The 16,788-nt window shown below is 42.1% G+C and overlaps 1 protein-coding gene and 1 long non-coding RNA gene across 2 annotated transcripts; one reads left to right on the forward strand and one right to left on the reverse strand.

Moving 5' to 3' along the window:
• Nucleotides 1-2,177: 2,177 nt before the first annotated feature.
• LOC310949072 (uncharacterized protein) lies at nucleotides 2,178-5,630 on the forward strand (the record flags this gene model as incomplete). Its single annotated transcript, XM_083916405.1, has 5 exons — nucleotides 2,178-2,409; nucleotides 3,171-3,548; nucleotides 4,692-5,266; nucleotides 5,438-5,520; nucleotides 5,582-5,630. The coding sequence occupies exons 1-5, from the start codon at nucleotides 2,238-2,240 to the stop codon at nucleotides 5,628-5,630; spliced, it is 1,257 nt and encodes a 418-aa protein (XP_083772531.1). The 5' UTR covers nucleotides 2,178-2,237.
• A 1,700-nt stretch (nucleotides 5,631-7,330) lies between these two features.
• Nucleotides 7,331-11,783, reverse strand: LOC310949604. Its single transcript, XR_014593279.1, has 2 exons — nucleotides 11,548-11,783; nucleotides 7,331-10,192 (listed from the first exon to the last, which is right to left on the reverse strand). It is a non-coding gene; the product is annotated as an uncharacterized lncRNA (long non-coding RNA).
• Nucleotides 11,784-16,788: the final 5,005 nt, after the last annotated feature.

Here is a 16,788-nt window from a genome sequence, read left to right on the forward strand (position 1 = left end):
CTGCTTTTATTTTCTGTAAGGCACTTTGTGCTATGTATGAAAAGTGCCATATAAATAAAGATTTGATTTGATTAAGTACCTTTTCCCTAGTCATTTTTTTAATCTCTGTGGTCATTTTTCGTTGTTTTGTGTATATTTGTGATCATTTTGTGTTTGTTTTTCAGCAAGTCCTAGCCCCTGACCTTATGGGCACCAGGGCCTGTGTCCGGTAGCCCTGTTCAGTCATCCATCTATGGAGAAAAGACTTCATGTACCACTGTGCTTTGTCCTCCTGCATATGGCTGAATAAACACATTTAGTAAACGCATAGTATCCAGCAGCAATGACCCAATCTATGCCGTTTATCACTGTGGGTGTCATGCCATCTGTCAAAGCAGGCGCTGACATTTGGCAGATAATCCCTGTGGGTCATGATGTAAACAACTAGGTCTCGTGAGAAACTGGCATACAATTCATTGAACTGAGACATGCATTGGACCATTTCATTTTCACCAGAGAGTCAAGATCAGAGGGGCCATTTCTCCAAATCCGTGCCATTTGTGTGGAGCCCCTAAAGTGGAAAGGTGATATTTTGTTCTATGTTCTGGTTATTAGCAATTTTGATGAGGTAATTGTGTATCAAAGTATTTCATCACTATTCGATTCCATTGAAAGATGGGAAACAATCATATTGAACCATCATCGTCCATAGGTTGTTCTATCCAGATTCAAGCTTGTTCATACTGGTTTAAATGAGACACTATTTCTACTGGGAAAAGTAAATTCATGAGCATGCACTCATTGTAATACATCCAAAAATGTTGAACATGTAATTATGCACCGTATCAAATATAATATAAAAAGGGTACGTTTGCAATAAATGATGAGAAAGGTAGGATACTAGGATCTAATGATAAGTGGAAGGAGTGATAAATGGTAAAAATGGCGTGCATTTATAAAGCACTTTTATCAAACATGCTTCACAGTTTAAGTTTCTCATTCACCATCTCACACACACACAGCAAACCCAGATGGAAGCAAACTACCATACAAGGTGCTGGACAACTTGTAGACAGCGGAGCACCTTCTCACACAGGCTGCTCCAGCTCCGCTGTCGAAAGGGACAGATACAGGAAATCTTTCCTGCCACATGCCGTCACACTGTACAATAACATTTAAGCTGTTCAGAACAATAGAGTCGGAAGAACCTTATGTTTTTGTCATAATCTGTCCACTGTACTGTAGATCATTATATGTTTACATTTGCACTACAGTTAGTTCGCTTATTTATACATTTTATTTTTTAGGTATCTTTTATATTGTATTTTTATATTACTGCTTTGATGTGTCTGTGTGTAATGCTGCTGTTACACTGCAATTCCCCAGCTTCGGATCAATAAAGTATTTCTATTCTAAACAAACAAATCTGATACTTTTTTCTTGTACATTTGTCACTTTTTTAACCTTTTCAATGGAATTCTATTGCGAGGCAATAGCCTTAGTCCTTGGTAACTTCCTGTCAGCTGATATTCACATACACTGCAACAGGAAATAAACTAGGACTGTTTTGGAAAAATGACCCTGTTCTCCCAGGTCCCATCATACTGATCTTCTATCATCACAGTAATCCTTTTGTCCTTTGTCCCTCCAGAGCTCCCACAGAAACATGTCTGTATTCAGGAGATGAACTCCAGTCTGGACCAAGAGGACCCAGAGCCTCCACAGATTAAAGAGGAACAACAGGAACATCAAGAGGACCCAGAGCCTCCACAGATTAAAGAGGAACAACAGAGCATCAAGAGGACTCAGAGCCTCCACAGATTAAAGAGGAACAGCAGAAACTCTGCATCAGTGAGGAGGGAGAGTAGCTTGAACTGCAGCAGGAGACCGATGAGTTATTGTTGAATCCTGCTGAGGATCAGACTCTTGCTGCAGAATTTTGCTGCTTTCATACTTTTACTAAATTAAGTCTTTTTTCACTAGTGCACTGATACTTTTACTGAAGGAAAAATATTTGAATACTTCTTCTTCCTCTTAATAATTATTTAAATACACCCCTGATAAAAAAAAAAAAAAAACTATCAGTTAAAAGCGGAACGAAAAACTCCCAGTGTCGGAACTTTGCACTGGGACACCGAGCGGAAGTAAACAACAGAGCGTTTGTCGCTAAGGTTACAGTCACACGTAGAATTAGCTGAAAGATGCTATAGTGTAGTAGCAGTAGAGCAGATAGTTGTATCAGTTTTAACTCAACAACAATGTCTTCAGTTCAGCATTTGAGAGAGTTTGTCAACGAGCGACTAACGGCTGCTGCTGAAGACATATTCAGAGTTTTTGAACAAACTGTCGTCGAGTTGGAGGAAGAGATCCATCGTCAGCGCACACTGCTGGATATCGTTTGGAAACCGGAAATACAGCTGCACAGGATAGGTGAGTACAACCTCAGTGGGGTTTAAACGAACAGGAAAATCACTCATATTTGAGACTAATAGTTTAAAGACACCCGTGTGGTATTTTTCTGCTCTTGTGTAAATTAAAACCGAATATAATGATTTGCAAATCCTTTTCAACCTCTATTCAATTGAAAACACTACAAAGACAATATACTTTATGTAAAACTGATAAACTTTATTGTATTTTTTATTGGACAGGGGCATGTTTACCACTGTGTTACATCACCTTTCCTTTTAGCGACATCCATTAAGAGTTTGGGAACTGAGGACACTAACTGTTGAAGCGTTGTGTATTTCTTTTCTGTTCTTGTTTGATGTACGACGAGTACCTACACTCTTTTATTACGAAGCCACGTTGTAGTAACGTGCAGGATGTGACTTGGCATTGACTTTAATTTGCGGGGATATTGCTTGGATGGCAGCAAGCAACTGCAAAACTTGTATGTACCTTTCAGCATGAAGAGGCGTGTTTCCACTAGCCCAACAAAGTGGACGCTCGGAAAGTTTCAGGGCACGTCTTGTCAAATGGCCGTTCACTCGCCGTGTTTCTATTACAAAAAAAAGGTCACACTCCAAACCAACTCATTCATCAATATCGGAGCCGATTCCCGATCCAGGTATCGGATCGGTGCAGCTCTAGTTACCATTGATGCAATGGCTACAAACACACCTCCATACCATCATCAGACCACTCTACACTTTTCCACTTTGCGTCAGTTTTGTCCTTTCTCCCTCCAGAGCTCCAACAGCAACATGTCAGGACGGAGGAGGCGGTTTTCCTTGAGCAGCAGCAGCTTTGTGTTCAGGACCAAGAGGACCCAGAACCTTCACAGATTAAAGACGAGCAGGAGGAACTCTGCATCAGTGAAGACGGAGAGCAGCTTGTACTGAAGCAAGAGACTGATGAGTTGTCGCTGAATCCTGCTCATGAGGAAAGTGACTACAGTGAGGATCAGACTCTGAACTTGAGAACAGAAGAAATTCAGTATGTGGTGGAGGAAAATCCTCTGAACTGTATTTCGGCAAAAGGCAATAAGAGATGTCACAAAAGCAGAAGTCACAGTGACAATGTTAACAACTCTAACTTGTCAGAAGTTCAACTCGATAGAGACACAGGTAATAATGATTTCAAATGTGACACATGTGGAAAAAAATACAAGTTTTATTCACTATTGAAGAGACACATTTCAGTCCACACAGGTGAGAAGCCGTATTCTTGTGAAATATGTGGGAAAGATTTCCGACAAAGCTATGACTTGAAAGTCCACTTCAGAAATCACACAGGTGAGAAGCCATTTTCTTGCAACATATGTGGGAAAAGTTACCAAAGTAGAATTAAGTTAACACTGCACATGAGAATCCACACTGGAGAAAAGCCATATTCTTGCAAAACATGTGGGAAAAGTTTTAGTCGGATGTCAACATTGAGAAATCATATAAAAACCCACACTCTGGAGAAACCATTTTCTTGCGAGATTTGTAGGAAAAAATTCCATAGTCGTAGTAACTGTGAAGTCCACATGAGAATCCACACAGGTGAGAAGCCGCACGATTGCAAGATCTGTGGGAAAAGTTTCAGGGACAGATCAGTATTGACCGTTCATATAAGAACCCACACTGGTGAGAGGCCATATTCTTGCAAAACGTGTGGGGAAAGTTTCCCCCAAAGCGGTCACTTGACAGAACACATCAGGAGACACCACAACGGTGAGGACGCACAGTCTCACAAAATGTGGGGGAAGTTACCTGAGTAGTAGTGACTTTAACCCATGTGTGGTGTTTGGGTCTGTGGGACCCGTTTTCATTTTTTATTAAAAGAAAAATGATCTTGAGACTCACCGACTTTGGCTCATTTTCTGTCAAGAACATATATCAGAAGACTTATTTACCATTACCATTAATATATTTAATGACCACACACCATACACCCCCCCTACACATTTCTATTACATATAAGATGTCCGGGTCCCGGGGGTAATAGAAGTGTGGAAAGTGATGTTCTGTGTAACACACACACACACACACACACACACACACACACACACACACACACACACACACACACACACACACACACACACACACACACACACACACACACACACACACACACACACACACACACACACACACTTATAGCTTTGCCAGTGTGGTTTCTTAAAACAACCGATCAAGATGGCCAAAAGGCAAAAGGTACTCTGAGGGCCCTGGAATTGAATTTAGAAGAGAGAGAAGTTTTTGATGATGATGATGATGTAGAGGGACAGGATTCAGAAGAAGAGGTTGCAATATTTGAGGATCACATTTCTGAAAATTCAGAGTCTGACAGTGACTCTGAAGAAGATGATGAGATTGAGCATCAGCCAGTTCCAAAACAAAGACGAGCCACAGGACCAGGCAGTCAGCAGCGATCCCCAGGACCAAGCCACCAGCAGCCAGCCCCAGGACCAAGCCGTCAGCAGCCAGCCCCAGGACCAAGCCGTCAACAGCCAGCCCCAGGACCGAGCCGTCAACAGCCAGCCCCAGGACCGAGCCGTCAACAGTCAGCCCCAGGACCAAGCCGTCAACAGTCAGCCCCAGGACCGAGCCGTCAACAGCCAGCCCAAGGACCAGGCCGTCAACAGCCAGCCCCAGGACCGAGCCGTCAGCAGCCAGCCCAGAAAAGACGGCTCTTTCTTGAGGATCTGGGAAAGGCATTGGTGAGACCACATATCGAGAGAAGAAAACATATCCCCAGAACCCCCGCCTCTGCAGCCATGGTGAGGAGGATTCAGGAGGAGAATGCTGGTGCCCTGTCCACCCAATCTACAGAACCACAATCTGCAGAGCCTGAAGTAAGTGTGTGATGCTGTTGCAGTACATGTCTGGCACTCATGTCTTGTGAGAGAGTGAGCGAGTGAGAGCGAGCGTGAGAGCGAGTGAGAGCGAGCGTGAGAGCGAGAGAGAGAGAGAGAGAGAGCGAGAGAGAGATGTTAGTAAAATTCCTGATCTTTTCATTATTCTAGGTTGTGAACACCAGCAACAAGAAGAAGCGGTGCGAAGTGTGCGGACCCAAGATGGACAGGAAAACACAATATACATGCATCAGGTGCAATAAGTATATCTGCAGCATACACACAGTAAAGCTCTGTCCCTCGTGTGTTGTATAGGCTTGTGGCTAAAGGCCATGTGTTCAACGGGGCTGATGTGTTGTCCTGACTGATATGTTTACTCTGTTTTCATGTGTTCAGCTTGTGTTGTGCACCTGAATGGGTTAAATTTCAAGTACATAGAAATAAAAGTCAGTAGTTTTGAAAAGCCTTGCTTCACTTGTTAATTTGTTTCTTCTCATATCTTGATTTTAATATATTGTCTTTATTATGTTTTGAAGAAATTTGGACTGAAATACATAAGATGTTTAGCTTGTCACACCATAATCAATCCTAGTCCTCTCTCTGGCATAACTCTAGGAAGTTATCTGAGTTAGGAACCTGAAGTGCAGCAGAAATTATTTTGTAACCTCGGCCGGATCTGTGTCTTACCTGTCTCTGAGCTCTTCGGGGCCGTTCTTTGGACATCATGATTCCCATTTGCTCCGACATGCACTGTGATCTGTAAGGTCTTATATAGACAGGTGTGTGCCTTTCATAATCAAGACCCACCAATTTAATAAACCCAGCTGGACTCCAGTAAAGGTGTAGAACCATCTGAAGGATGAGCAGAAGAAATGGACGGCACCCGAGTTAAATAAACGGGGGTCTGAACACTTATGGCCATGTCATATTTCAGTTTTTGTTTTTTAATAAATTTGCAAAAATGTCTACAATTCTGTGTTTTTTTAATTCAAAATGGGGCGCTCAACTTGGAAAACTGAAGGGGGTCTGATCACTTTCCATACCCACTGTAGGTCGTGACTATACTATGACTTATTCATGATTTACAAAGACACAACAATTCCTCCATTAGCAGCAACAAGTCGCACTATGGTTAATAATAATAATAATAGCAGACAGACAGGTAGCTGCTAAAATGAGCCTTTTGAGATGGCAGCAACCTGTCACTAATAGCAGCCACGCCCTTAATTATGCAGAACTTTAAGGTGAGTTACAAATACATTCACTCCCCGCACAGTTGCAAGAAAAGTGAAATGAGCTATGACACTGTTTTTTGCACCAAGCTGTAAACATGTTTATTTCTGCTGTAAAGTTTGGCATTTTGACATGGAGCTCTTTGGGGATTTACTCGGTTTTAGAGTCAACCTCAAGAGGCCACTTGACAAACTGCCCTTGTTGGCCCATGAACCGCTTCGGCTTCATGTCTCAGACCTGGAAGTTGCTGCTTGGATTGAAAGTCTTTTTTGCTTTAAAAGGTATGCGATATCCGCAGAGGAACACTCCCACAGGTGACCTGGAACGTGGGCTAAAGAACAAGTGGAGGTGGCAGTGGCTACAGAATCGATTCACAAGGGCAGAATTACGACCTGTGGTTAGGTAAATTAGACATCGCAGGGGTGGCCGGGTTCAACTCCTGTAATAAGACCATTGTTTATGAACAGGATGGCAAGAAGGTCTTTGCCCGGCTTACTGAAGACCACATAAAGATGGTCGTCAACCAACAGCAACACACACACACACACACACACACACACTATGCCTGGTGCTCATCCTATTCCTTCCCCGCTTTCTCGCCAGAATCCGCAGGAAGATCTGCAGACAATTAGAGCTGCTTTTGTCGCTGAGCATTGTCCGCTTTTTTCCTTTAGCGCCACATTTTGGTGAAATACACCAAGAGGAAGTTCAGGTCTAAGAAAGTACTACCCAGAGTCACTTTATCAAAGCAGACATAATTATTATGACATGACTTGTGGTGTGAATAAAACTGAGAAGGAGAAATGGAGAGAATCACACCCTCAACATTGATGAAGCCAAGAACAAAAGCACTTTATTAAGGTTCTTCAATGAGGAATTACACAACAGAACATTTCAGCTCAACAAGGCGTTCTTGAGCTGAATCAGTGCTCGATGAAGCAGGACTGGAACGGAGCAACGTGATTTGTGCAGTTACGGATAATTGTGATGTCATGAGGGGCCAATAAAATGGTCTAACAGCACTGTTGATATTGGAAAAACCCAACGCGTTTGGACTTTCATGGGAATATGGTTCATACTGTTAAGAACATTGCCAAAGCCTTTGCAACACTTGCAAATCTTCTCTGAGGTCAATGAGCTCTTAGCATCCGTATCATTTCCAGCATATAAAACACAAGGCATTTCACATCATACAACTAAAAAAAACCACAACATAAAATGATTTTTGATGACAGTGAAATACTACTTGAAGTACATGGATTTGAAGTCTTTGTTAAACTTTAAACTAAAGTGACCATGACATTTTTGTAAAAAGACACATGGCAAAAACCAACAGTTGCTTTGCTCACAACATAACTTTTAACAGCCACTACTGTGCACTCAGTACTAGTACTAGAGAAATATTTCACGTATATTTCACAGGAATATGGATTCTCAACTGTGTGGAAGCATATATACAATCGTGAAATAAACTTAAAATCTTCTATTTCTACATTTTTAACAGGTTTGACAATATACATTATTATATCTCCTAGCCCTGTGCTAGTTACATGAGTGAGTTAGTGTATTATTAAAAATAAGGAAATGAAGTCTATGGGAATGTTAAAATGAAAATACCATTCATGCTCAAAAATAAAACCTGACTTCTTACAAAGACGTATAGAGGCTTCATACAACAATCAAAGGCACAAGGATTTCCGTTTTTTTTACATCAGCCTTAGCCGATGACCGATACGGACTGACGATTTTCTTGAACCGATATTTGGAGCCTATTCTACCTTTGCTCCCTCAATTTACATCATAAACATTACAGAATGATGATAACAAATGTTAAGAGTCTCAATTTAAAAAAAAGAACAATTTAGTGATAGATCAGAAATCAGATATCGGACGATGCGGGCTGCTGCGTTCGACGATAAAAATGAGACTCGTAATATTTGTTATCATCATTGTGTAATTTTTATGATTTGAATTGAGGGAGCAAAAGTTGTATTGGGTCCAAATATCGGTTCAAGTAAATAGACAGTCTGTATTGGTCATCGGCTAAGGCAGATGAAACAAAAAAAAGCCCTGAAAAAATCCATATCGGTCGATCCCCAGAACAATTATTGAACTTAAAAAAGGCGTCTCCATGCGACGCCTGTCCAAATAATGGGGAAAAAACTATTGGAGAACGCACCAGCCCACTTCGGCCGATACCAATACACCTCAAGATCACAAATAACAGCCGATAATATCGACTGGCCGATGTATCGGTCTATAACTTGTTTTAATCAATTGGAAACATAAAACCGTTCCATCATTTGTTTGTTCAGGTCAAGCTTAGACGAAGAGCAGAGGATGAGCCACAATTAAAGTATTGTGACACTCACGCCAGGCGTTATTGTTGTCGTTGAGTTTCCGGGCGCAGATTGCTTTTGCCTTGTCTAATTTAAGGGCCGTTTTCTAATCCATGTCCGCACCTGGTGGGTTCTGATCTGTGGACTTTCAAAGCACTGCTTCTTTGGAAATCTTTCAGACATATTCTGCAAGAATATGGCTTCTCACCCGTGTGGGTTCTCATGTGGACTTTCAACTTAATTTTACTAGGGAAATTTTTCCCGCATGTTTCGCAAGAATACGGTTTCTCACCCGTGTGGGTTCTCATGTGAACTTTCAAGTCACTTCTACTATGGAAAGTTTTCCTGCATGTTTTGCAATAATATGGCTTCTCACCCATGTGGGTTCTCATGTGGACTCTCAAGTAACTTCTACTATGGAAAGTTTCCCAGCATGTTTCACAAAAATATGGTTTCTCACCAGTGTGGATTCTCATGTGGACTTTCATCCTACTTTCACATTTGTAACTTTTTCCACATGTGTCGCATGTATATGGTTTCTTACCAGTGTGGGTTCTCAAGTGGACTTTCATCCTACTTTCACATTTGTAACTTTTTCCACATGTGTCGCATGAATATGGTTTCTCACCAGTGTGGGTTCTCAAGTGGACTTGCAACTTACTTTTACATTGGTAACTTTTCCCACATTTGTAGCATACATATAGTTTCTCACCAATGTGTGTTCTCCTGTGGACTGCCAAGTCACCGTTTCTTTTGAAATCTTTCCCACATATGTCACAAGAATATGGCTCCTCACCTATGTGGAATGTTAAATGCCTTTTAAATGAATGAATAAACTTAAATTCTTTTCCACATGTGTCACATTCGAAATCCTTTTTACCTGTGTGCTTATTGGGGTGAACCTTGGACAATTTAGGGTTGTTAACATTGTCACTGGGACTTCTGCTTCTGCGACGTCTCTTCTTGCTTTTTGCTGAACTACAGTTTAAAGGACTTTCCTCCACCACAGTATGAATATTTTCTATTCTCAAGTTCAGAGTCTGATCCTCACTGTGGTCACTTTCCTCATGAGCAGGATTCAACAACAACTCATCGGTCTCCTGCTGCAGTTCAAGCTGCTCTCCCTCCTCACTGATGCAGAGTTCCTGCTGTTCCTCTTTAATTTGTGGAGGCTCTGGGTCCTCTTGGTGTTCCTGTTGTTTGTCTTTAATCTGTGGAGGCTCTGGGTCCTCTTGATGTTCCTGCTGTTCCTCTTTAATCTGTGGAGGTTCTGGGTCCTCTTGGGCCTGAATAAAGAGCTGCTGCTGTTCAGAGAGAACCTCCTCCTCCAATTGGACATGTTGCTGTGGGAGATCTGGAAGGACAAAATATAAAATTAAAACTAGACCTGCAGGCAGGGATCAACAGGGTCCAAGCGTGTTGATCGGACCTTCGGCCTGGGAAAGTTCAAAAAAGGAGGCTTTGCATATTTTGCAATTTTTCAGGGAAGAGTCTCGACTGAAATGGACGTGGTATATATCGGGAGATTCAGCTGGGTTCAGGGAAAGCCCGGATTAAGGATTTTGACTGTAAGGTACTGCGGTCAAGCCAGCCTCGATCGCGGATAAACACCAGCACTCACGTAACTTTGAGTTGTGTCTCTCTACTATGCATTACAGTAACAGCCATGAGTGTCAGATTCAACATCTGAGCAGAAAAATACAGCACTTGTGTCTTATAACCATTTGTAGGAGCCAGATTTGGGTTTTATTTTGCTGTTTAGTTTGTGTTCTGTTCTGGTGGGGTCACTTCCTGGGGGAAAGGAAGTGACAAGGTGCAACAGGTGCAGGGGTTATTTGGATGAGGTGAGCAAGCCAAGGCTGATGAGGCATACGTTTCTAGTTCTATCCCCAATGGTTTGAAAGAGTGAATGAAAGGCTGAAGTAATCTACACTTTACTTAGATGGAATCCAATTTATTAGTTACAAATGTACCAATAAACATGTAAGAATTTGTTTTTATAGCAAAAGGAAAATAACCCCTCGTTGAAAGACTTATTGGTGCTCCCTCTTCAGTGATACAAACTGGAGTAGAGCTTGGCTTGTCCTATTTACATTTTTAATTTCTAACACAAATTAGAAAGTTACATCTCATCTATTCTACTAATGCATACATATCCACAAACACTAAAGACAGCTGTTTCTTCTGTAAAGAAAGAACATTGATGTGACATGTATGTGTACAGGACAATGAAAAACTACAATCATGCCAATTATAGGTTTTCCCAATTATCCTCATAAAATTAGGAAAAGTCAAAATTATGTGAACCATGGATTTAAAGATGTTAAACACTGAATGGGGTCAAACTGACCCTCCAAAGATAACAGGAGGGTTAAGCAACATTGGACTTTTGTTTGGATTGGTTTAAACCAGGGGTGTCAAAGTGATCCAGTAAAGAGCCGCTGTGGCTGCAGGGTTTCTTTCCAACCAAGCAAAAACACAAACACACCTGACTTGAGTCATGCAATCACCTGAACTGCCTTCACACAGGTCATTTGTTGGCTCAGGTGTGTTGTCGCTTGGCTGGAATGAAAACCTGCAGCCACAGCGGCCCTTTACTGGATCCCTTTGACACCCCTGGTTTAAATAAATCAGCCACCATAGAAGTGACGTTTTGTTTATGGGTTGGACCATTCACTATGGTTTAACCCCCACTGAGGTTGAACTCACCTATCCTGTGCAGACGTATTTCCGGTTTCCAAACGATATCCAGCAGTGTGCGCTGACGACGGATCTCTTCCTCCAACTCGACGACAGTTTGTTCAAAAACTCTGAATATGTCTTCAGCAGCAGCCGTTAGTCGCTCGTTGACAAACTCTCTCAAATGCTGAACTGAAGACATTGTTGTTGAGTTAAAACTGATATAACTATCTGCTCTACTGCTGCTACATCCACGCGGATTTGGCTGTAGACCTCCTGCGCCAGGACCGGAAATAACAAACTCTCTGTGCGTCTCTTAAAGGACTCCGACGTACACATTCACCCTGAAACCCCCGGTTACGTTTTCATATTACCGAAATTTGTAATAAATTGGTAACAGGGGCTAACTGTTGACCGACGATCAGATTAGTTGTTTAAAGAAAAAATACACGAGAATTTAATGTTTTACTGTCCTTCACTCCACTCGTTTGATAACTTTTTATTGTTCTTTAAAAAAAAACTTTATTTAAATCTTTCAAATTTACAACAATAGGTAAAATGAACACGTGTGGAGAAAAAACACGACAGTAGGCTACAAAATAAATAATAACATTAATTAAAAATATAAATATAAAAAATGGTGATATCACAATACTTAGAACATCCTCTCCTCTCTGTCTGTATCATTCACAGGGGCGGACGGCACCGGCCCACAACGGGCCCAACCCATTCCCTCCACCAGGACAGGGGGGTGTCTGTATCTGTGTGTGTGTGTGTAAAACTTGTGGTGCAGACAGTGATATGACGACACAGCCCCACTGAGGAGGAACTATGAAGAGCTCAGCTCAAATATTTTTCTAATTCTCAACAATGTCAAAGCTTGAGCTAACCGTTCCCTGTCAACTCACCTGCAGCACTAGTTGACGCCTGGTTGTTTCGGAATAAATCTGTGATTTTTGACCAATTTGATGCACCCTCCTCCAACATCTGCTTCTTCTTCGTTCTGGCCTTTTCGTCCCCTCCTTTCTCCTTTCTCTTCTTGCCCTCCATCAGGTGTAACTGAGCAAATCAAACACGCAAATCCGATTCCCTTTCCACTGTAAGAAAATCCACTACTTCGACCTTGCAGCTTTCTCTCTGACAGCCGCTCATTCATCCCCATTCGTTCATTGGATGAACGCGGAGCGATCATTGGAGCTCAGTGGCTTTTTATTGTTGAAATAACAACAGTAATAATACACAAAATAATGAAAGTACATATAGTTTCTCAGTGTCTTTTTATTGTTGAAATAAAAAAATAGAAGTTGTATAATATAGCGCAATGGTGTGATGTATAATAATTGTACAATATAGTTTAATAGTTGTGTCTGACAAAAGAATAGTTTAATAAAACATTTGACAAAAAAAAAACTTTTGAAACATTCAGTTAAATAACACTCAAACAAGATTAAAACATGAATAGAAAAAAAAAAACGCTACTAGTGGTTGGCACTGTTTAGAGTGTCTTTCCATTCTGCTACAGTCTGTCCTGACGCTGGACAGTACCACTTTCCCTTTACCTGTGTATGACCAGTGCTCTTATTCTTAGACTGTCCACATGTTTTGCACTGGTAATGGTAATCTTCTTTGCGCTGACGTTTTTTTGGTTGCTTCCCTCTTGCCACAAGCTCCTGGTCTTCAAGGGCTGCCTTTTGAATTCTCCATTTCCGATGCCGACTTATGTTGCGGGCAGACGGCTCTGATGTTGCTGCTTGTGGTGGTAGATAGCAGGCTGGAGGGTAGAATGGGTGTGAAGGAGTCGGTGTTGGCTGCCAGGACCAGGCAGGTGATAGTGTCAGAGGTGGGCTGCCCTGTGCAAATGGAGGCCAGGCAGGTGATGGTGCAAAAGGTGGTTTGCCCTGTGCAAATGGAGGCCAGGGAGCTGTTGGGGCCGGAGGTGGGTTGCCCTGTGCAAATGGGGGCCAGGCAGCTGATTGGGTCTGAGGTGGGTAACCCTGCAGGTATTCAGAAGAACCAGGAGGACACTGGTTTACATCACAGAGTTCCTCCTCTGTAATCTGTGGAGGCTCTGGATCCTCTTGTTGTTCCTCTTTAATCTGTGGAGGCTCTGGATCCTCTTGTGCCTGAATACAGAGCTGCTGCTGGTCAGAGAGAACCTCCTTCTCCATCCTGGCATGTTGCTGTGGGAGATCTGGAAGGACAAAATATAAAATTAAAACTAGACCTGCAAGCCGAGATCAACAGGGTCCAAGCCCACAGCTGATCTAATCTTCACCTGCAGGTCCACGGGCAAAAGGAAAGTTGCAGGTTGAGTGCAGCACAGATAGGAGTTTGAAATAGAAAGTGTTGCAATTTTAACTTTTGCTTTTTTTCCACATAAATCACTTATTACTCAATTTTGTACAGCAGCGCCAACTTGTGGCCGATTAAATTCCTGATTTTCCCAGAACCTCAGAAGAGCATGGCAAAGTTCTTATTCATGGCCCAAGGGGAAGAACGCAAGCGCCTAAGAAGCTCCCTCACAACTTGTGGTTACCCCAGCTGGATCTTTGTGAAAACGGCAGCTGCTTCCAGAAAGAAAACCAAAGTGGTTGAGAATTAAAGAGAAAACAAGAGAAACAACATAGTCATTCTGTATGTGGCTGGGGTATCAGAGAAACTCAGGAGGATCTTCAACAAACACTGCATCCCTGTGTATTTCAAACTCAGTAACACACTCAGATAGAGACTAGTACATCCCAAGGACAGAACACCACACACCCACAAAAGCAATCTGGTTTATGCTGTTTAATGCAACGAGGAATGCAAAGACCTCTACATCGGAGAAACAAAACAACCACTGCATAAACGCATGGCCCAACACAGGAGAGCTAACTCCTCAGGCCTGGACTCTGCTGTCCACTTACATCTCAAGGAGAAAGCCCACTCCTTTGATGACAACAATGTCCACATCCTGGACAGATGGTTTGAAAGAGGAGTAAAAGAAGCATCTATGCAAAAGTAGAGAAACCATCGTTAAACAGAGGAGGAGGCCAAAAGGACATTGTTGAGACACCACTTAGCTCCAATTTACAATACTGCCCTTTCATTCTCCCCCATCCCCCCCAGCACTTATTCACAGCGTGATTGTTATGTTAATCAACACACAGAAACCAAGGATTTACACACATTTACACAGCCCCTCTGAACTGCCAGGGTCATTTAATTATGATTCGTGCATCAGAGTCCAAAACACCACAAAAGTCTCCAATAACACCAGAAACAGTCGAGAGATTTCTCTCTAGGATGGATGAGGATTTGGGAATTCACCAGATTTGTCAAGAAAGTCTCCAGTGTTTGTATTAAGATTCTACACAACAACAACTCTCCGCTTCTTCTTCTTCTTGTCGGTGTATTTCCGTGGCAGTTATCCAGGCCTGGCTTGTGTATTACAGGGTTTTTTTATTTCTTGAGCTGAGTCCGTGTGGACTGAAAACTTTTTAAGAAAAAAAAGGTAGTTTTCAATGGCGTGCACCACCCCGGTGTGTCACCCAGTCAACTTTAGGGTGTTCTTATGTGGCAATTAAAAATAAAAGCACTTTAAAATTTTATATTTTAGCCATCATTGCCATTAAATTAGAATATAAAGTTAACTCCCTGTTTCCACAGATCAGTTCCTCCTCAGACTGATAGACCAGTCAGTCATTTTGAAATCTGACACTTACCAGTTACCTCCTCACTGGTGCAGAGTTCCTCCTTTTGCTCTTTAACCTGTGGAGGTCCTGAGTCATCTCGATGTTCCTGATGTTTGTCTTTAATCGGTGGAGGCTCTGGGTCCTCTTGGTCCAGACTGGAGTTCCTCTCCTGAATACAGACATATTTCTGTGGGAGCTCTGGAGGGACAAAGGACAAACCACTGTGATGGAAGAAGAAACGAACATCCGAGCAGAAAAAAACACTTCTTATAACCATTGACAATGTTTTAACCACCACTGAGGTTGAACTCACCTATCCTGTGCAGCTGTATTTCGGGTTTCAAAACGATATCCAGCAGTGTGCGCTGACGATGGATCTCTTCCTCCAACTCGACGACAGTTTGTTCAAAAACTCTGAATATGTCTTCAGCAGCAGCCGTTAGTCGCTCGTTGACAAACTCTCTCAAATGCTGAACTGAAGACATTGTTGTTGAGCTAAAACTGATATAACTATCTGCTCTACTGCTACTACACTACAGCATCTCTCAGCAAATTCCACGTGTGACTGTAACCGTAGCGACAAGCGCGCTGTTGTTTACTTCCGCTCGGTGTCACACTGTAACGTTCCGACACCGGGAGTTTTTCGTTCCGCTTTCAACTGATGATTTTTTTTTCATCAGGGGAGTATTCAAATAATAAGTAAGAAGTATTCAGATATTTTTCCTTCAGTAAAAGTAGCAGTGCACTAGTGAAACAAAACTTTAGTTTAGTAAAAGCATGAAAGCAGCAAAATATACATTTAAAGTGCCAAAAGTTAAAGTCCTTCTTACGCAGGAAGGCCAGTTTGAGAATATTGTACTGATGATATTATTATAATTATTGATGCATTAATATGTACATTGCTTAATTTTTTTTTTACAAAACAAAATAAAGCATTTAAGCAGTTTATGGATCCCCCTCATGGATCAGTAAAGTTTTTAATAATTAGCTCATCATGTATGTGTTAATTATTTAATAATCTCAATCTGCAAAGTAACTGATGATGTTAAACAAACTCTGTGACAGGAAATTTGTAACTTTGTACCGTTTGTACTCACACTGCCAGGGCCGGTCAATGCTTCTTGCTGTCCATACGCCATCACGCCGTAACACGTCACACGCATTGATCGCGTGTGTGTGGCTTTGTTTACAAATCTTTCCACAGACCTCGGAGTTTTTGTGCGTCTTGTCGACTGTTTTTGAATATTTTCATCCGACCAAATCTGCAGTAAACACTCCACCTCCGCATCACACCAACGTGAACCTTTCACCGCCATTGTTGTTGTTGTTAAATGTCCGCCCATGGTCCCTCCTTCTATTTACATGTCCGAACAGGCGGACATAACGCTACTGCCATAGGGCTCGTGCTCGTACACGTGCGCACGCTCGTGCTCGTACATGTGCAAACGGCTCCGCTAAAGCCCACCTCTTTCAAGCGGGCCGTGGACGGTTGTGCACTGCTTCAAGGTACTAGGCTTTAGCTGAAAAAACGGTTTTGGCCGCGGCCAAAAGGACAGTGTGAGCAGGCCCTGAGTAGGGGCCGTTCCTTTGACCTTAT

Source organism: Echiichthys vipera (genome assembly GCF_963691815.1).
Source record: "Echiichthys vipera genome assembly, chromosome: 7".
Classification (NCBI taxonomy): Eukaryota; Metazoa; Chordata; class Actinopteri; order Perciformes; family Trachinidae; genus Echiichthys; species Echiichthys vipera.